Consider the following 22,499-nt stretch of genomic DNA (forward strand, 5'->3'; position numbering starts at 1 on the left):
TGTCCACATTTATAGAGCCTGCATTAAACAACACGGTGAAAACGTACAGGGCAAAGTATCCAAATGCGCGTTTTGTAGTCCACCTTCGGTGGTGTAGCTTCACCACGTGAATAACATCCGCCATCGCATAATTATGTAGCCGTGTGCAAGTGTAGGCGGATTCTCTGAGCACCGCAGTTGTCTTTTACTAATTCATTATGAATTGTCCTTCAAATCTTTCCTTGACCTCATGACGTTTACCATCGAGGTCAAGGACAATTAGTTAGTAAAGGACATAGGAGGTACTATCCACAACTTTTGCTAATGGAAAACCAAAAAAGGAGTGGAGTTGAGTAGAGGTATGCTGTACCGTGCAGTGGAAGTGCAGCATAAAGGTACACTTACTAATGTTTTCTGGGGCTTTCAACCACATCTCACGGTCTACATCAGTAAATAGACTTAGCTCAGTTTTCCTAGAGTTGGTTCAGATTTTCTCATGTGACCTACAATAAATATGGCAATTTGATCACTTGATACCAGGTGGTTGTATATTGGGGAGATGGTAACCTCTGTCTCTGTTCAGAGATGGTGTTAGATATGAATGACTTTCTCCAGTAGTCCCCTAACTCTGACCCTGATTGGGAAGAGGACTGGTAAAGTGTCATCTTTACCAGTCAGTGGACATCTGGAAAAAGACTGAGGACATCTATTGTAAAAAGACATTACTACTTCTCCCCTATACAACTAAGGCCTGCCAGAGTCATATCTTTATCATACATACTCAACATTACTACTGATGTTTTTTCTTCAAATACACATACCTATACCTCTGCCCAGTAACAGTACAGTCCTACATCAGCCTACATGAGTCTCAATAGCCCCTCCAGGATTTCGTGGCCCTTTATTGAGATTGCTGCGGCCCAAAATGCCTGATTTTGCGGGAGCTTTTGTAAAAAAATTGAGATAAAAGAGACCGTGAAAGTTGCAAAAAAAAAAGTTGCTATTGTTTTTTGTATAGTTCTTTAAAAATAAAAATAAAACTATTCTGTGCTGACTTTTCCTAGTAACCTTACCAAAAAGGCTCAGGATGCTGCAAATGTTGGTATAATATGAAAATGGCTGGTGGATTTAAGACAAAAAATAATAATTTATATCTTTACATTGTTAGTTAATTTTCTAACCTGGCCTGTGCTGGGCCACACATTCATATGGTTTGATGAAGCACTTATTGGACTTTAACTCATCATTGCACTTACAATAATTAGGTCCTCAATTTAGGTCATTGTGTACGTCTTATCTTCGGTTTTTCCTACATCCACTGTGTGTGCGTTTGTTTGAGTGCGCGACTGCGCGCGTCAGTCGTGGGGGGAACTGAGCAGCAGCCCCGCCTGCTGGATTGAAACAGCAGCAGCTTTCAGCGACTTTACAGCGTTACAGTCTACGTTGATGTTAAAATGTATACAGGTTGGCAGGACGTTCAGAAATGTTTTGCACGGTCTTTTGCTGTACATTTTGTTTGTATATGTGAAATGTTCGAGTCACACACGTCTCGTCTTCATATCAGAAATAAGGAAATGAATTTGGAGACGTAAGTGTGTTATGTCAACCCGTTCTCACTCCCGCTTGGTCAGTGGCTCTCAGGGTCACATGTCTGGCATGTGGGACTGCTGGGATTGGTTGAAGTCGCGGGAAACTCTGGTTATTGGACAAGTTGTGGTGATTGGTGAAAATTGCGAGTCGCACCAAATTCACAGTGATTGGTTGAATTTGCGTGAATTGTTGCGATCGCAACACCGCAAAATCCTGGAGGGACTGGGGTCATGTTTTACCAGTACCGCCTTTTACCAGTTTTACCAGTAATGCCTTTGTTGATCATCAGTAATGTGAAAACATCAAATTTGTCATGCATTGTTGAATTAACCATGCCAAATTAGTGCACTTTTGGCCATTTCCACTTGTTGTACTTTAACAAACTCCTCCTAGAGACTAAAGGGGGCAGGGAAAACCATCAGAATTGAAAAAGGAACTCTCTGCGGAGTTCAATGATACCTCACACTACTGGTCTATGGTTCAATGGTTATGAAAAGGGGCAAGTCTCAGAATGTGACGATTTGGGAATGGGTTGCGTATCAAAGGACAATATGAAAACAATGATTAATGTGAAAGCTGTATCTGGTAGTGAGGAACCTACAGAGAATTATCAGCTGATTCTGCAGCTCCTCTCAATGTTAAGGAGCTCAAAGGGTAACTAGCCTTTTTTTCAACCTGGAAGCCTGATGTGGTTGAAATAAACACAATTTACCAATTTAAATGTGAAAATATGTTGGCTCTATACACACTTAAGTATTGTTTTTCTTTTTTTAAACGGAGTCTGGTGGGTTTAGCGCTAGCTACCTCAGAGCTGTTTCTGGTTAAACAGGAAGGTCTCAAAGAGGTTTTAAAGGTCCATCTCTGGAGGGATCCTTTCCATAATGTTGTCAGACACTTAGAATAATAAGCATTTCAGTGAACCAAATTGACAATATGCATTTGCCCCATAGGGTTACATTTCAGCCTGGTCTGTGCTGCCGGTTACAGCATTCACGTTTAATCCTGGACCAATTTCAAAGATTGTTGTTCCCATCAGTCACTTACACACAAAAACATAGGACAATAGGTTCCAGGTTGAAAAAAAACAAAATTTCCCTTAAAAGGTTACCCTGGAAATCCAGAGTTCTCGCAAGAGCACAATTCGAATTTGCTCAGCGAGTCACTCTGGCATTCAGTAATGATGCTCATTAACTATGCCCTTGTAGCTGAACTGCACTAATCACATCAGTGTATCTGATATAACAGATGACAACAGTGCTGCGACGTCAAAGTCATTAGTAAACATTGCAAAATGGCTACAATGAACGAATGTTAGACTTGGCTTTTTATCTAAAAGAGGAACAAGACGGCGCTCGAATCGTTCCTTTGTAAGAAGGACGTTTTTGCTGTTTTGCCGACCGCATACGGCAGGAGTCTAATCTTACAGTCAGCTCCGCTGGTAGCCAAGCGTAGCGAAAAAACCCACTGGTGGTTGTGATTGGTCGTAGTGTTATCCAATTGCGTGGAGTGAGATTTTTAAATTGAGTTAGGCCCTTTTCATTACTCATTGCCAGACCCTTAATCTTTCGGATTTGGGTCTGGATTTCCAGGCTACTTTAAGGTCACTTCAAGACAAGACATTCGACTAAATCCTAGTGGACTCAGGTTATTCTCGAGTGATGATTGGAATCATAGCGATTCAGGGGGACAGCCCTGTATACAACCACTTGTTATGAACTGAACCAAGTTCCATACTTAGGTTATGTGATGAGACCGTGAAATGTCGTCAAAAGCTCCAAACAATAGCGGATGGACCTTGATTTGAGATTATTTTGTAACTGCATCAAACATGTATTGCTATTGTGCCACATACAGTACCACTAAAAACAAAACTATGTCACTGCATAACTGTAGTAGAGTTCAAGCACAAAGTAGCTACACAATGTAATGGGAGAGTTAATGGACATTTCAGGTTATGATGTTTGAATTTTTGAATCCGTAAAAGTTACAGTTACAGAATAACTGTAAAAGTTACAGTTATTGAAGCTAACACAAACTAAAGAGAGTAAGAACCTACGGCCAGTGCTTCCGTGTTTTTCATACAAACAGTCATGTTGAAATTACCTCATTTTAAGGCAGTCGAACAAAAACGGTTTCATTGAGTCCGCAGTGCTGCATATGGCTTTCTTAGTGATCACTGGGTCACTCATCATTCCCTTTTGGTGACATCCGCAGATAATCACTGAAATGTAAACGGAGTACATTCATAAAGATTTAAAACACACCATGAAACATTATTTGTTTCCTAATAAGGGCTGCAACTACATTATGACTAATAAAATGTACAATTTGATGGTAAAAATAAACATTTTCATAAAGAAAGCAAAAATCATATTCCATTTTGGCCAGTCATACCGAAGAGTTACCATTCATTTAAAAGTGTTTTTTTAGGCCAATACCTTTATGTTTTGCTTGAAATTATTTTTTCCAGAAAAGGGAATAGAGGGCAGTTATTGTTCTTAACTCAGTAGCACGCCCCAAAATGCACTAGAGAACATGATTGTCAACTCAAAGCATAATGGACATATATGGAGACAAACTGCAGTAATAAAGCAACCAATTCACAAGATTTTGACAAATTTTGGCTTTGTGGGAATAACATTCACCTAACTCCATTTAGTTTTTTTCTCTTAACCTAACAATTAGCTTGAACCAGTTTGTGGTGTTCCCCCTTTGCTTTCTTTCTATGCTATAGGCCTCCGACTGTTTAAATGTCAATTTAAGTTTCAAACAAAAAAGAAGCTAATTTTAGTCCAAAGCTCTTTTGCACAGAACGGTGAGGGACACACTGGCAGCATTTTAAAACAAGTTCAGCAGCTGGATAAAACATACAGATGGAAAAGTTCTGCGACTTTGAATTCAAATTTTTTCAGCTTCTACTGTATATTTCTGAGCCATGTAAGAGACGCAAAAATAAATAAATAGAATCAGCTGTGGCAGTAAGTGAAATCAATTTATTCACTGTTCTCTTTGGAATTATCTTCAGTTCGACTGGCACTTAGATCGACCACTTCCCTTTGGCCCTTCTGGGTTGAACTCCTAATCGAGTCCGAAGCTGAATTAGCATCTTTGCTGACCTTCTCTTGAGTCTCCTCCTGCCCTGGCTCTCCATTAGCCTCCATATCCATAACATACACAGCCTTCTCCCCATTCAGGAGGTGACTGTGCTCCTCTGCCTGGATCTCCTGGCCTTCTTCCACCTCCTCCAGCTTGCGTAAGATGAGAGGAAGCTTTGCATCTGCGTCAGTATTCTCCAGCAAAGCGATATCGTTTTCCTCGTACAGAGGCAACGGAGCACCCTCCTCCAGCTTCTTCTCAAAGTGCAAACGTTTGGCCCGTCCACTAGCAGACGCCTTCTCTAGGATTTGTTTCTCGGCGAGGTGGAGCTGGATTGCCATGCGAGAATGGAGAGACAAATCAGGTTTCTCTAGAACAGAGCGGTCCTCCTAGAAGAGACCAGGCCAGGAGTTAAAAGGTAGAGAAAAGTGAAGAAAGAGGGAGGGAAACATGAGAAAAGGTCATAAGTAGGTTAAAAATGACTAATTCTAGTTCACATTAAATTCCAAAGCTCTTTTCAGATCTTTGAAAAGTTCAATCAACACCTTTCTGACTTCAGATTTGGAGTAGCTTGCATTCTACAATTTTTGTATCTTTCCGAAATCGTCAATCTAACAATCGTGCGTTTTGATTGTGGCCATTCCAGAGTTTCCCAGTTTGAGAATTTACTTGTGGTGGTCGGTGGCGCAGGATGTGACGGTGTGGCATGTGACGGCTGGGTTCATTAATAAACTAATCAAAACCGAGGCCTATTAACTATTTATTGAAAACAATGACTACAACACTAACAGATAATTTAGAAAGAAATAACTAATCAACTAGAAGATGATACAGATACAGATGAAGTGTAGCTTATGATGTGCTTTGTCAATTAAATCTGGTTGGTTTGTCATAAATGTTATGCAGATAAAATACCTGATTACCCCGAGCCCAAATGTTAAATGTATTAACAACATAACATTAAAAACATAGCCTACTATGTAGGGGTGGTACGGTTAATGAAAAAACACCCGAACCGCTCGGTTCGCTAGTCTCGGTTCGCTAGTCTCGGTTCGCTAGTCTCGGTTCGCTAGTCTCGGTTCGCTAGTCTCGGTTCGCTAGTCTCGGTTCGCTAGTCTCGGTTCGCTAGTCTCGGTTCGCTAGTCTCGGTTCGCTAGTCTCGGTTCGCTAGTCTCTGTGCAGTTGCTGAATCTGTCTTCATTTCAGATCGACAAAGGTCAGTTTAAAAGATTTTCGTCAGATTTTGAGAGACACCGAGCCGACCTTTCCTCAAGTGGAGTGGGGTGCCGCTGCAGGTCACGTCACGTCACCTGCAGAAATGTCAAGTGGGAGAGAGGCAGCCCAGAGCTGGAGGATGCGCCAGCGTCGTTTATAGTCTGGTGTGCGGGAACATTTTGGATTTCATGGTACCTATGATGAAATAAAACAATATAGAACTGCCACTGTGTGCATGTTTTGTGCAACATGCATTCAATATGCTAATTTTAGCTATATGCTGAAGTATATTCGAGTGTTAAAGATTAAAAGAAAAAATAACAAGAACCGTACAGAACCGAAAAACGTGACCCTAAAACCGTGACCCTAAAACCGTGATACGAACCGAACCGTGGGTTTTGTGAACCGTACCACCCCTACTACTATGATCCATACAGAAAGTTATTATAAATCTCAACACTGTGTGCACGGCATGTCTCCTCCTAACTCCTGTTAAATCATATTACACTAAGGCTATCTGAAGTTAGTTCTTGTTAATTTAGTTTTTTATAGATCATAGATTGTTTTAAAAAGTGTTTAGTGTCTAGTGTTTTGTACTATAACATTACATGTGTCCTGTTGCATTCAAGATCTCATCTGAACACATATCTGTCATTCAAAAAACTTTGGATTGTAAACTTTTACAGCCAACTTAATAAAATGTTGGGTTTTATTTGGGTTTGAGTCTATAATTACAGCTAATGGGTATGGGCACGGAGACAAAGAACTTGAACAGGCTCAGTTAGCAGTGATTAGCTCCGGCTAGCAGTTAGCTCTGTTTAGCTCCAGTACATTCTTATCTTCATTATAAAGATCAGTTTGAGCAAAGAGACTCCACGGGGAGGGTGAACAGATGACGTTGGGGGCGCTTTCACAGCGGCGTGGTGTTTTTACGGTTTATTAGTACAGTTAATGCCACAGGAAGCCAAAACACTACAAGCAGCGTGGATTGTTTGGAGCTTTCACACACACGCGACTTCAGGGGGGAAAAAGCTGGAGGCCGCTGGTCTGTGTGCACTATAAAAATACTGTTATTGTTGATTGGAGAAAAATATTTAATTTGGATTTGTCAACCTGGGTGGGGGCGCCCAAGTAGAACATATATGTATGGGAAACACTGCCATTCAGAAGATGTAAAAAGACAAACACTTTTTGCTTAAGACTTGTAAGGACAACCATTCATACAATTCGGTTCGTTTGAACCATACTGACCCCCTGAGCACCCTGTTTATGACAACTTTCAACATAAGTTAAATTGCAGCTGGCTGACCTGTGAGGTGGTGTTGTAGGTCTTGAGCAGCAGAGCAGCTCGAGTCTCAAGGAAAGTCCACAACTTGATCTCGTTCTCCCAGCTGACAGGGCACTCGCTGTTGCCCAGGGTGAAAATTTTATTGATGGCCCGATCTCCAAACAGATAGTCCTTCAGTTCCTCTGAAATCAAACTAAATATTAGCATCTCTTCAAAAAAAAAAAAAACAAAGCACAAAAGCAAGCCATTAGAGAAAAGTAGTGAAGGTGAGGGACACTGACTATAAAAGGAAATGGATTTGTAAGACTCATGTCTTGTGACGAACCCATTACCTTTTAGTCAATACATATCCTATTGACAGCTAGTTTTTTTTTCCCCATTAAAAAAACAGACAAAAGGTTTTAGACGCATACTTGTTTGCTGTCAGAGTAGAGGTCTTCATGGGTCCAAAGTTTTGGAACTGATCCCAAAAAGACACATGAAAAACAACCCCAACTGTCATGCAGATATTTTACTTTTTAACAAAATAGATCCAATCTGAAATGGTCCTAATGACAATCAGAACCGGTCTGAAATAAGCTCAAAATAATTAGCCCTTATCTAACATGCAGTCAACTCAAACAGAGCCAATTAACCTCTTAAACCCTACGCCTCTGACTTAGGCCCCTGCTCGAAAGTGACATTCCTAAAAGGAATGGAGTATATCTCTGCAATTACAAGGCTTATTTTAACGATCTTGGTATGATAATAAAGGTAGTCTATATTCACAACATTCCACTTCGGGGATTGCTCCGGTGCTGCCGGAAAATCCGCCGGATATTCCTCTTTTCGACAAGATGTCTGTTACCTTCCACTTTCTTTGTGTTGTAATTTTAAACTCCGGTGGATTTGTGAGGACTATGGTTAACTGCTCCTCAGATCTCTGCAGGGTAAATCCAGACAGCTAGCTAGACTATCTGTCCAATCACAGTTTTCTGTTGCACGAATAAAACAACACGTTCCACCAAAACAAGTTCCTTCCTGAGGCACTTTTGCAGAGGCACCGTGGCTCTGTCCGGCACTTAGCGTTGCCCAAGATGATTCTGATTGGTTTAAAGAAATGGCAATAAACCAGAGCATATTTTTCTCTCATCCCAGAATGCTGTGTGGACTAGCCAGACCCTCCTTGGCAGCGCTGTGGAGGATGATCTGGCAATGTGAGACTATAATAAAGGTAATGTGTAACAGTGTAATGTTTCAATATGCACCCATTAAAGTTAATTTGACTGGCAAAAAAGGTTAAAGTCCTTCTTACATTACACAATAATAAAAGTCATCATTTTTAAGTAGTAAGTAGTTTTGGTTCAATTTTTACTTCTTCCAACCATATGTTAAATTAACAGTCAATGGAGATTTACATATTGCAATAACATCATAATCCTACAATAAATCATTGTGAAAACAAAACTTTCTAGATGTCGTGTTGTTACTCTGGCCAGGTCATCATCAAAAAATCAAATTAGTACATTCATGATTTTGTCCATGTTAACATTAGTTGCTTTATGTACATTTATTTAAAACTTAGCATTGTTTAGCTTTTCATATAGCTAGATGTCTAAACTCAAGGCCGTTCTGTTTAAATAGCTGCCATGCTGATTCCAAACAGACCGCTTTGTCAAGGCTTCAGATAGCTTTTACACAGTGGCCATCGTTAATGACAAATCGTGTTCTGCTATGAACGTGCACACACGTATTGTTTGTATCGCAAACACAGTCGGTCACTGAAGGCGCAGTCGCAGCGGTAGCTGTCGTTGCCGGTAACGTACTCATATGACAGAGTGCACGGACCGAAGCTTTGTGACTAGCATCTAATGACTAGCAAGCACTTTCTTACCGCTGCTGCCGTAAAGTATCTTCCTTGAACATGCGCTGCAGAAGCAAGCCCCCGGCTCCCTCAATTTGATGCCAAACAGCTTCACGTCTCCAACATTTTCCTCTTGTCATTGCCTTTTCATTTATTTATTTTTGTAAAATAGTCATACGCCAGTATATCCAGCACCAGGCCCGAGTACTTTAAGCTCTGCGTTGGTTAGAGCTGCGTTCCTCTCATATGATTGGTAGGTGAAATCAATTGACTCAAAAATATTAAACTGTAAAAGTTTTGTTTCCTCACGGCCACACGCCGGAGATCCTGCATGGTGCCGGAATACTTTAAACCCTGCATGTCAACAACTCCATTAGCCAACACAAGGGGGAATATACAATGTAGGCTGAAAGAAGCCTTTTACTCAGCACCGTCATGAGACTCCACTGCTCGAAGTTAGACACCTCCCCCCAGAAAGGAAAATACCTGTAGACTGTCAGGAATTATTTCAAATTGACACAGAGACAACAGAAAAGGTAAGACAATGTTATGTTATGGCTGTATAAAGTGAAGTTAATTCTTTGCTTTTCTTTGGCTGCTGTCTCGGTTTTTTTTGTTGTAGAGTGATGACCTATACCATTGGAAACAGTGAAATTTCCCCTTTCATATGAAATATTGTATGTGTGGCTAGTATGAAGTATTTTATGTTTTTGCTATGTGCTCATTTAGTTGCTTGGTGTTGGAGTTCGTTAAGGTAAAAATGGTTATCATGGGTTTTAAGCCGAGCTTCTTCCCATTAAGTGGATGTGCTACATGAATATGTTGCTACATGTTTAGTGTGCCATTGTATGGTGTTTGTTGTGAGTTACATCACTGTAGGGTTGGGCATCGTTTGGATTTTAACGATTCTGATTCCAATTCCGATTCTTCCTTTCGATTCCGGTTCTCATCGATTCTCGATTCCGATTCTTTGAGGGGTGGAGTTGAAACGGGTCACATGCTTATTCCACAAATAAGAGGAAAGTTTTATTTTGATTCAAAGGTGGGTTGCAATTTGACGGGGCTTTTTCAACGTAAAATAAAGCCAGACTAGAGCACCGCTTACTGTACTCCAAGGCTGCAACACAACAAAGCACCTGGCCGAAACAGAAACCCAAACTTGCGCACGTAAATTGGAAAGTGATGATCGGATTTGAAACAAAATCCTCCAAACGATTCCAAAACGATTCCAATAAAGAAACGATTCCGATAGAATCGTAATTTTTGAAACGATTCCGATTAGGAATCGGTTCTTGATGCCCAACCCTACATCACTGCACACACAAGAGACAACACCAGCATTGGTAACAGCATGATACTCCACAAATCAACAAGAAGCCATGGATTAAAAGACTAGCAAGTCTTAGGAATCAATGCACCTACTTCGTCTTACTTAAAGATAAAAGATAGAAAATCACATTTTTCTCCCGTGATGATGACGATACACCAAGAAACAGTACACCTTTCAATAAATCCAAATTGTGGGTGTTTGTTAGGTGGATGGAAGGGGGGGGGGGGATGGCACATTGAAAATAACATTATATTTATTCATATTTATATTTGTATCTGTTTTTATGACTCTTTGAAGCGTCTTTGTGTATATGTATCTTGCCCAGCAGAATTTGGGATAATAAATTTGACCTTGACCTCATGGACCGAGTTTTCACAAGATAGACTTTGTGCCCGAGTAGCAGTGCTTCGGCTGTGCTTCCACCAAATATAGTCCCAAAATATCTGCCTAGGAAATGGTCAAGACTTAATCTGCATTGCTATTTGTACTCATTGTGAATACGCAGGCCACAAGAAGTAATTAGGTTTTGTTTTTGTTGGGTCACTTTTACTCACGACATGTTAACGGCAACAAAAGATTCCATTCACTACGCTAAGCTAAGATAGCGGCGGGGCTGCCGGACTAAGGCAATGCGTTTACCCACCTATATAAATATAGAGGAGACGGTGAATAACCCTTTTTCAACAAACGGTGGCGTACTGCTTTAACTTGTTTTATTTGTATTCGGTTTGTATTTCATGCCTGTGTGAGTTATGTACTTAATGTTTTTATTCTTCTGTACAGCACTTTGGTCAACATTGGTTGTTTTAAAGTGCTCTATAAATAAAGTTTGACTGATTGACTGATTGATTGATTGATGTATTTGTTAAGGGCTCAGAAGTTGTCTAAATTAAGCTCTATATGTTTCTCAACCTGGAATGTTAATGGGCTGGTGAATCCCATCAAGAGGAGAAAGGTTATGGCCAGTCCTAAAAGAAACAAAAGATGATGTGGTATTTTTGGCAAGAAACGCACATGTCGGCTGGGTGAGATACGTGTTTCAGTGTGGGGTCTAGCTGGAGAAGGGGGGTTGCTACATTAATTAGCAAAGCACTTGCAATTTAAATTAATTGAACAAATTAAGAATAATTTGGGAATAGTTGTTATCGTGCAGGCTGAAATACAACTGGGAGAGACTATGCATTTTTTTCGTCACTGCACAAGACATAGACAAAACCCACTACGTACTGCAGACGACTGCAGTAAGCAGTACCTACTGTATTCATCAGTAGTATGCAGTATGAAACAGTTAAATTGTTTTATTCTGCAGTATGCTATAGGCCAGGCTGAGCCTTTGAACAAGCTCTTAAAGCACTAGGCAAAAAAATTAACTCCCACCATCCATCCATCTTCGTCCGCTTATCTGGGGTCGGGTCGCGGGGGCAGCAGCTTTAAAAAAATGTAATTACTTCAAAAACATCTGTTGGCAGAGCCTTTCTTCCATAACTCCTATTTCTGAGGAGAGAATAAGATCGGACTGAGGAATGCAAACTTTCAGACACGAAAGAGATTTGGTCTCTGGCTGTTGTTAGATTGAGAGCATGCATTGAAAGTTCAAGTGTCACCGGAGGTTATATGAAAATCATAACTACAGTATGAGTATAACTCACACCACCATTGCAAATGAAAAATATAACTTATTGAGGTTTGCATTTTTTGTTTGTTGACTTTATAAGATGCTGAAAATTAAAGAAAAACTTCTTCTTTCTTACATCCTTTTTATGTGAAATAAGCAAATACAACAAACATTAATTGTGAACTGAAATATTAAATGTAATGTATAACTTACATGTTACAATTTATTTACAAGACTGTCAAAGAGAGACGGGTATCTCTCTGCCCTGTGAGTCGCTGCTCTCCCTCACCTCTGCCTGCGCCGTGGCCAGTGTGTGCGAGTCACAGCTCAGTCTCACTCAGTACGACATCTGTGCATTTTTGGCCTACTGCAGATTTAGCTTTTGTTTGCATACTGCATACTACATGCTACATTTTGGCCAAATCAGTTTAGAAAACGGCTAGGATAGATTTTTTTATGTCCAAATCACTGGCTCCCTCTGCTTTAGGATGTGTGATAGGAAATATAGTGATCGTTGACCATGCGTGGGTGTGCCTGGACCTGTTTCCTCAAAGTGAGAGAAGGTGCTCTTATAGATTGCGCCTTAACTCTTCCCTTTTACAGGAGCTCAATTACCTATTTTTGAGGGGGAAATTAACTAAACTTTTTCGCCGCAAAGGCATGACCTGTCCTCTGCGTGCACAAGCCTAGGCCCATTTTACTAATGCGCAGTTCAAATAAAAATGAAATGCTACTGGTATTATTTTGGTTGGTCAATGGTGCGATCACTTTCCACTGCCTCAAGATAGCAATACGCCAAGAACGCACCTGAACACACCTCCCTGTAAGACCAGCACGCACATGACCACACAGATGGGCACAGGTCCATTTGCTATTTAAACAACGTGGGCGCTGGATGGGAAATTGATAACTGCGTCGGTCTTAAACTATCAAAGACACTTGGCCAGGTGCAAGACAGGGCCCGAAGTCATTGGCTGTCCTCTGTCTAACATTTCCAATAATTTTGTGTCTTTTAATTCAAGTCTAAACCAATTTGGTGTCCAATAGAACCGATGCATAATCTTGAACTAAATAATGCGCACCCTCACATCAAGTGACCGTTTGAATATTCCTACAAATTATGTCCCACTCCTCATTATCCAGTGTAATGCAAATTACTTTTAACGCCACTGATCTCCTTGACACACAATCAACGAACAGGTTTTCTGTGTTTAGGCCTTGGGAAATCAGGAAGCAATGCAGCAGTAACACAGTAGAAACCATAAGTGCTCCTTGATATAATCCAGGGGATCACCAAATCCACCATCTACCATCTGGCAGAGTGAAACGCATCTCCGTTCTGATCTATAAGGAGACCCGCGGCGTGCTTAAGGTGTTCCTGGAGAAAGTGATCCGTGATGCCATCACCTAACACAGAGTTTGCCAAGAGGAAGACGGTGACCGCCATGGATGTGGTGTGCACTCTGAAGAGGCAGGGCGGCACCCTGTACGGCTTTGGGGGTTAAACCTGATCCTAAATCACAAATAAAAGGCTCTTTTAAGAGCCACACACTTCATCTAAAGAGGGACTTCCCATTCTGAGTAACAGGCTTTATTACTTACATTTGAAACTAAATCAATGATCATTAAAATGCAACTCAAGAAATGGATTAAGAAACAGGGTCTTTTTGGTTCAGTTTAAAAGCCCTTCCAGACATTTCTCTTGACTAAAGTTTTTTGTATGTACTGTTGATGTGAATTGAGTTACCATCGGAGTATGTTAAGTCTCAAATACCACTTGAGCATGAAAAACTTGAACTTGTTAAACAGTTTAAATGTAAGGACAAGGAATTTTAGATGCTCCATGTAGTACATGTATAACATGTTTTGGAGCTGTTGGCAGGGAAAGTTTTACACTTCTCAAAGAGATACTAGCTACTATTTTCCCCCTGCTTTCAGTATATTTGTGAAGTAATGTTACACACATCTTGGTATTGTCTCTGGAGCTGGGAACAGATGCCCGGTTCCATTTTGGATCTGGTTCCAAGCCAGAAAAATATCCAGAAATGCTAAACTCTTTTGCTAAGAAATCTCTTATGTAAATGAACTGTATTTATATAGCACTTTTCTAGTCTAAACGACTACTCAAAGCGCTTTTACATAGTACATTCATACACTGTGGCTGAGGCTGCCATACACCTGCTCATCAGATAAACATTCACACACATTAACAAACTGATGGCGCAGCAACGGGAGCAATTCCGGGTACAGTGTCTTGCCGAGGACATGGGACTGCAGGAATTGAACCACTGACCTTCCTATTGGTAGACGAATGCTCTACCACCTGACTAAGAGCCGTCCCCGCTTATCAAACCTTTGTTCTCTACTCAGTATTTTGAATTAGCAAATGGCAATCTAGAAAGATTCATGTTGCAGGCTTCACATTTTTAGTCAGTGTTGGGGACTGTTGTTTTTGCTGGTTAAAATGTCAAACATCACCAGCAGCAGATTAGATCATTTTGAGCTCAAGCATCAATTCTATAATGGCTAAAATGAAAAATGTAGTTGTTTTAAGGTTAATGTACTCTCTTTAAGCCCATATCTATACTCAAAGCAGACTTATCTGTCTCAGTTTTGGACACAGAAATGAAATAATAATCTCCTTTGACACTGAAAAAGACATAAAAACATGTGAACTCTCGCTTTAATTTTGAGTCAAACATTTGCTAAGCCAGCCAGTTTTGACCTTCCAACACTGTGTGGTAATATCCTGAACACACTTTTTTGTAAAGATTAACATTTACATTTCTGTCATGTGTAAAAGAAGTCATTGAAGGGGGTCTTTTCTTGCTTTTTTAACCTGCTGCCTTTCATCTAAGGACTTCAACATGGCTTTGTTACATAGGAAGGGGAAAGAGGTAAACTACAGCTCCCTGGTTGCAAGCACACACTATTCCATCATGTCACAACTGTTAAGAAATGTCGACACACACACATGCACGCAATGATACCCCCCACCCCTCGCACACACGCATCCAAAGGCATAGGGGCTGTTTTAAAAATTAACATGCAGCAAAATATGTGAATAATATATCAAGCATGTTCCTGAAGATCAGTCCTGTGACAGAGGAGGATGTGGCCTTGTGTGGTTGGGGATTTATGACACCGGTTCCATTCCGCATACGTCGATGAATATTGTAAATCCCCTGGTGGATTGCTCCCTCTACACATCTGGTGGCCTGCCTTGATCAATTAACCAGCTCAGGATTGGACAGGCTTTGCTCTTTCCCTCTCTTTCTCCTATACCTCCATCTCCTCTCCATCTACTTCCCTCCACTGATGTGCGGAGGAAGCAGTCGCTTGACAATGGTCTCGGAGGAGCGTCGGAAACTGTGGCATATTTTGTTTTAAAGTACGCTTTCACTGTGTGTGTGTGTGTGTGTTTGTGTGTGTTTTAGATGTCCTCCAGTTCAGACATGCCTGTGTGTATTGGTCAGTGTCTTACCCTCTGTCATGCAGAAGACTCTGAGGAAGGCCAGGAGCTGGGATGAAATGGGGGGTTCATTACAGTGCAGAGCAAAGATACAGGACCTGAAAACAAAACATTGGTAATATTAGTAATAAATCACTAAACACATACAAGGAATAAAAAAAGAAAATATGTGCACTGTTTACATATAAAAAAATGTCTGATTGTGTTACTGTATAAGAGGCTAAACATTCAGTACAATCAGACTGTAATACACATTCTGGAAATGACAGCAGCAAAAAATTTACCCTTAAAGGAATAGTTTGACATATCGAGAAATCGGCTTACCTGCTTTTTCTTTTTGAGAGTAAAATGAGAATATTGAAATCATGTCATGTCTGTGTTCAGTATAGAGCTGTAGTCAGGACACGATTAGCCTATTTTAGCTTACAGACTAGGCACAGTGGGAAACAGCTAGCCTGGCTTGGTCCAAAGTTTTAAAAAATGTACCCACATGCCACAACTACTTCTTGGTGAACAACAGTCTGGTGCAGTGATGCAGTGTGCAGCTTCAAAGAGTTCTGTTGTCACAGTGAAGTTGGCATGTTTGGTAGCTACCTACCAAAACCTGTGCTCATCAACAGTTTTTTCTGTTACATGTTTTTGTTGTGAAGCAACAGATTGTAGCACTATGCCTAAGACAAATGTCCCCTCTGGGACAATAAAGTGTATTCTATTCTATTCTAATCTTGAGACGCTGCATTAAAGTGCTGGGTGGATTAACAAACTGCCACTAAGTAATAGTTCCTGAATGTAACTCTCCCTTAAATCCCAAGCTGTTTTTTTTATGTTATTGTTCATGTACTGGTTAAAAAGAAAACATACTACATGCTCACTTTGAACAGAACCAGACAAGCCATTTCCCCCTGCTTACAGTCTTTATGCTTAACTAGGCTAACCATTTCCTGACTTCATCATGAGAGTGACATCAATCTTCTCATCTATCTCTTAGAAAAAAAGCAAAATAAGCGTATTTCTCAAAATGGTGAACTGTTTCTTTTAATTATCTGTTTGCAATGGGATGGACGAAGATATATATATATATATATATATATATATATATATATATATATACTAACAAAAATGTACAACCGAGGACACCACCTCTGCTGCACATTAACTGATTCTATCAAATCAAACTCTTCTCTTTCTTGTGTCTCTAAACAACAATAATATTAATGTTGCTCTTTGAAGTATTTCTTGTGATTGTGAAAGTCAGCAGTGTGACAGAAAATATATGAAACAAGTGTGATCCAGGACTCAGAAAATCCATTCCCCATCATAACATTACACACTGAGGTAATTTAGAAGAGGACAATATTTCCTCCCTATTTCACCAAAGTGATCGATGTGGCGATCGGTAGCACAGGGTCGACATTATTACATTGCACAAATGCATTAGAGCTGCCTCTCCACTCCTATTAAATTATCCCTCGGTCCACTGCTTCAGCAATTGAGCATCAAGCTCAGGAAAGTGAACACTTTTTTTTTGTAGACTTAGGAAGACGAGCTAATTACAGATTTGCAAATAAATACACAAATGTGACCACTTTTCAGACAGAAATGAAGTAGAGGCAGAATGAGTTATTTCTAAGTTGAAAAAACGTAGACATCATCATCGTACTCTTTTTACGAGTACGATGATGGCAGCTGCTCAAAATCTCAACAAGGCCCGACACCGAATCTGTTGCCGTTTCCTTTGAAAATGATCTCCAAGCATATCTGTCAGTTTAATAGCGCAGCACTGCAACAACGGGGATAGTTTCATTTAATTTCCACTGTTGAGATTTAGACTGTCATCAATAAGAGATTATAAGGCGTCTGATTAAAAATGCCGAGAAGAGAATGTTGCATACAATTAAGGGGCTAATGATAAAATGATTAAGCTTCTTGGTGATGAAAATGTTAGGGTGGATGGTAAATTGATACTTGGTGGGGTGGGGGAGAAAAAAAAAAGAAAAAAAACCTGCTCCAACATTTATTTAATGTGTTTCAATTATGCCAAAGGGGGGCCTAATTGGTTAAAATATATATTATAGCTAGACAAAAGTGCACTGTGGCTATATGAAAGGTGCATGGAGTTAGCCATGAGCCTGAAGCTCTCCTTGACCCATATTAAAAGCTTTAGAGTAACGCTTCAAGCAGAATTAGTTATTAATTTGAGCAGACACTGTACTTGTAGATAAGTAAAAAGAAAGAGGAGGGTTTGTCCTAGACACCCTGTTGTGAGAAAAATAGGAATTGGACATACGCTGGAATGCCGGCTCGAGCCAGCACCTCAGCCTTCATGGCGTAGAGGCGTTCGCTCTTACTGACGCCCAGCTTGATCTTCACTCGGTCGTGGGCGTTGTCTTGGAAGAAGAAGCCGCTGTGGATCACAAACTCTGCATTGGATCTTGTGCCATAGAAGATGTAGATCTACAGGGAGAATAATCATCAGCATCAACACCATTATCATCAACTGTATTGATGGCAGTTTATTTTATTGAAGATCCTTTGAATCATACACTACCTTTGCTTAGTTTTCATTTCTTTTTTAAAAGAGGATTCAAATTGATGCAGCAGAATCTGAGATAAACCCTTTTTTTATTCCACACATTGTTCTTCTTTGTCCAAACCTGGCACTTACATGACCCTCAATGCAACTTGACTGCTGACAGTTTGGTCAGAGATTCGGATGGGTTATGCTAGAAGCAGCTAATGTAGCCTCTAGCCTGCAGCAAAGATGAGGAGCATGCTACAGAGCTCACTTCTTTTTAACTCCACACCCCCCAGTTGTTTTTTTCAAACTTGTAGTCTTCAGCTCCAACCAACAACTGACTCAAGTGACATCACTTAGGAACATTTATCAGACATCACACAGCTCCCCCTGGAGATACTTTTTTCACATATGCAGTAGTACTCCCCAACACCTGAAAACACATGCTGAGGTGGAAGCGTTGACGCTGACCCTGTCCCTCAATTTACTAGAAAAGACTACTTGAAAGATCTATGAAATCTGATACAAAGCTCTGAAGCTTCGCAGAGTTGCGCATGTTGTCTACAGTGGGTTCTGCCGAAAACACTCAAAGCAGCAGCGAAGTGCGGCCCACAGCAATAATTAAAAAAGGAATTCAGCCGGAGGTCTTTTCATTTCTGTCATTATGTGAGCCACAATAGTATACCACCAAAGTACTATGAACATGTCACAGGTCTCGGTTTTATACTCTTTGTAACCACGATGGTTATGTCAAAGCAAGCGACTAATACGCCCATTTGGGAATTAATACTTCTGCTGAGTTCATTTCACCAGTGTTTCTTTCTTTTTTTTTATGCACTAGTCCAAATAATTTCAGACATAAAGGTCCCATGACATGGTGCTCTTTGGATGCTTTTACATAGACCTTAGTGGTCCCCTAATACTGTATCTGAAGTCTCTTTTACATAGACCTTAGTGGTCCCCTAATACTGTATCTGAAGTCTCTTTTATATAGACCTTAGTGGTCCCCTAATACTGTATCTGAAGTCTCTTTTATATAGACCTTAGTGGTCCCCTAATACTGTATCTGAAGTCTCTTTCCCAAATTTCTGCCTTGGTGCAGAATTACAGCCACTAGAGCCAGTCCCACAATGAGCTTTCCTTAGTATGTGCCATTTCTGTGTCTGTAGCTCGGTTTACACCTATTGCCATTTCTAGCCACTGGGGGACCATAGGCAGGCTGGGGGAACTCATATTAATGTTAAAAAACCTCATAAAGTGAAATTTTCATGCCATGTGGGTGGCAGAGAGTAATGAGTAATTTGAGTAATGAGCTGAATTTTGGCTACGGCCATGGTTCCATGTTAATGGGAAAATGTCAAATATACTGTCATATATGTGGTGAAGCAGAAAAGAAAATGTATTTGAATGGGTGTGCATAAAACTAACATCATACTGTCTAATTGTTAAAATGTGTCCTTTTAGAGGAGGGATAAGACAAGAGGGGCCATATACTAAGGCGCAGTCCTTAACGCAGCGGCCTGGGTTCGAGTCACACCTTCACCCCTTTGCTGCATGTCGTCCCCTCTCTCTCTCCCTCCTTTCCTCTTCAGCTATTTTATTAAAATAAAGCCCAAAAAATAAAAACATGACAAGAGGGAAGGAAATTCCTCCACTTGTCCAACACTGAAAGTCGGATCCCCTCACTGTCGAGCTGATGCCATATATATTCATTCCTGTCTTTTCTCTCACCTGCCTATTTTTACCTGTCTCTCCATCTTTTACTTTGCTGCCAACATTAATAGCATTGATAAGAGGTTTATGCAGAGAGAGCGAAGCAAGACAGACAATAAATACTATGTAGAGTATGTAGTAGTAATAATATATGTATGAGTAGTAATAACGTCTTCACCTGTTCATTCTCCTTGTAGTCATGCAGTGCCACACATTCACAGCGATCATCCTCCAGGTTGTAGCCAGTGGTGATCTGCAGATCAACAACAACCTACTAATTCAACCTTTACCAGAACTCAATAAAAACATTTCAACGTTAATCAAATAACAATGTTTGTAGGTGTGTGGGAGTGTGACAAAAATACTTTACCAGTCCATTTGTGTGGTTACACATGTCCCAAAGGGGGATGAGGGCCAGAATAATCCGGCTGCCGTCCTCAGTAGGGATCTGGTTCTGGCGGGTCATCACCGAGGACACTGCCCACCTGTCACATACGATCAACCAATCACTGCTTGTTACAGTGAAGTTTATTTACAGGCATCACTGACATCCTGGGCAACAGAAGCTCTTGCTTCATAAAGGAAAAGGAAGTTCATGGACTCTAATTGACTGTACTGGACTATATTGCCAAACAGAGAGAAGCCTTGCTTCAGGTGAGGATGTAGAGAGAAGGAAGGAGGATGAAAAGGAGAGTGGAGGACGAATACAAATTGTCCTTTGCCATTCCCTTAAGAAATATTATATTACTAATTATCTAAAATGATCTTAAAAAGATAAAGATAGAAGCTAAAGCCTACAGATCACGTTGTAAAAGTGAACCACCACATCATCTGAAGAAGCAATGAAATTAAGGTGAAACTTTGCACATTTTCAGTGACACCACCAGTTAAAAAAAGATCCCCAGATCTTCTTCCAACCTCTCTGGGTAACAAGTATCACTATGATCGAAGCACAACATTTAACAACTTAAAATCCACGAAACCAGCCTGAAAATGAAGAAAATCTAAAACGATTGCATGACAGTCTATTGAGCAGTTATATAGTTGTCCTATGCTATGATTGGCCAGTCTGACTTTGAGATGCAGGACTTGGTGAAGAGTCAATTGCAGTTTATTACTACTTGGGTGTTATGTTTTATAGTTTTGGCCATTACCTACATAAGTTATGGTAAACATTTCACTCACTAAGTGAGCTGACATTTTGTTAACAAGCCAACAGTTAAGGCAGATTATCTAAACTAGGGAAAAAACAATTCACTTAAGAATCACAATCCTGGGGGCGACCTCTTGCCCGTGTTTGAATCTGACCTGCAACCCATCGCTGCATGAAGTTCCCCCTCTCTCCTTTTGTCTTGTCTTCAAGCTATCCAGTCAATTAAAGGCCATAATAAAGAGGAATCACAATTCTGAATTGAATCATACAACTAAAATTTGAATACTGTACATAAATGATAATTTTAGGGTTCTGCTGCGCTATGTCAACAGAACCCAAAAGGTGGAAATGTGTCACAAGTACATAGTGCAGCACCTGACCGCATACTGTGCGCATACACTACAGTCATCTAGAATTCTTCTTCAATGAAGGCAAATACTTTGGCCCATTTTAGATTTCATCATCTCAGAGAAAAGAAGATCTCAAGCTAACACGTTTTCAACTTGAGCCTGACCCAGGAGAGGGTGTCGGTGCAGTGAAAGACATCCTTCCCAATTCAGTTGCCAAAGAAGTGTCTCGCCTGTGCCTCGGTGTAGGGTGCGGAGGTCATTGGTGCTTGTATGCACCACAATGTACTGGGGGTTCCGCAATGTATCCTGTCTGAGCAGCTCCGTGGCATGACCTGTGTTTCGGCAGCTGTTGGCTGTGGTGTTGAGGCCAGGAAAAAGGCGGTTGGTGTCAAGGTTTTGAGTCCATGAGTAGGAGTAGAGGTAGGTAAAGGCTGTTGAAAGGGGGAGCTGTCACTGTTGGAGGGAGGTGGTGTTTTGGTAGAAGGGAAGAGGGTAGTTGTTGGGACAGTGGCATGCATGTAACTTGGCAGAGAACCATTGCAGCTCTAATTCAGGGGTTGCTCTCTCATCTATTGAAACGCTTTGCTGACGCTTAAGTCTTTGTTGGTTGCATCCTCCTTCATTTTGGATTGGCTTCAGGCCTGGCTCTGTGACCTCTGGGATCATGGTGCCTTCCTGATCTGATCCTGTGTCTCTTCCCATAGTGTTGCTGCTTGTACTAGGTCGGTCTCTTTCAGCCTCTGCTTTCAGCTTGGGGAAGAGTTCCTCAAAGGAGTTGAGGCTTGCCTCATTTCCCTGTACTAGCACTGTACCTTTTTTTGTAGCAGGTAAAAGTGAGCAGAGGATTGTCTGTGTCAAGGAATCGCACTAAGCTGGTTTAAGGTTTAAGTCCTATTTATCTGATCAATCTCAATTTGTTAATGTTAACGATGAATCCTCCAGGCACGCTAAAGTTAGCCATGGTGTTCCACAAGCCTCAGTGCTTGGACCAATTCTATTCACCTTGTATATGCTTTCTCTAGGCAATATTATTAGGAAACACTCAATTAACTTTCACTGTTATGCGGATGACACCCAATCATACCTATTAAATCAAGCCGGACGAAACCAGTCAATTAGCTAAACTTCAAGCATGTATTAAAGATATGAAATCCTGGATGACCTACAATTTTCTGAAGTTAAACTCAGACAAAACCAAGGTTATTGTGCTGGGCCAAACTCAGAAGCTCATTATCTAAAGATATAGCTACTCTGGATGGCACTGCCCTGGCCTCCAGCACTACTGTCAGACATATAGAGGAGTTATTTTTGATCAGGATATATCCTTTAATGCCCAATTA

At 40.7% G+C, this 22,499-nt stretch overlaps 1 protein-coding gene across 1 annotated transcript in view; it reads right to left on the bottom strand.

Moving 5' to 3' along the window:
* Positions 1-4,540: 4,540 nt before the first annotated feature.
* The window catches only part of setd3 (SET domain containing 3, actin histidine methyltransferase), a 72,760-nt gene continuing 54,801 nt past the window's right edge, over positions 4,541-22,499 (bottom strand). The window contains 6 exon segments of the mRNA XM_028566348.1: positions 4,541-5,054; positions 7,190-7,350; positions 15,441-15,526; positions 17,716-17,882; positions 19,835-19,909; positions 20,027-20,141. Of these exon segments, the coding sequence (XP_028422149.1) occupies positions 4,563-5,054; positions 7,190-7,350; positions 15,441-15,526; positions 17,716-17,882; positions 19,835-19,909; positions 20,027-20,141 (1,096 nt within the window). The 3' untranslated portion in view covers positions 4,541-4,562.

This window comes from Perca flavescens, chromosome 20 (genome assembly GCF_004354835.1).
Source record: "Perca flavescens isolate YP-PL-M2 chromosome 20, PFLA_1.0, whole genome shotgun sequence".
NCBI lineage: Eukaryota > Metazoa > Chordata > Actinopteri > Perciformes > Percidae > Perca > Perca flavescens.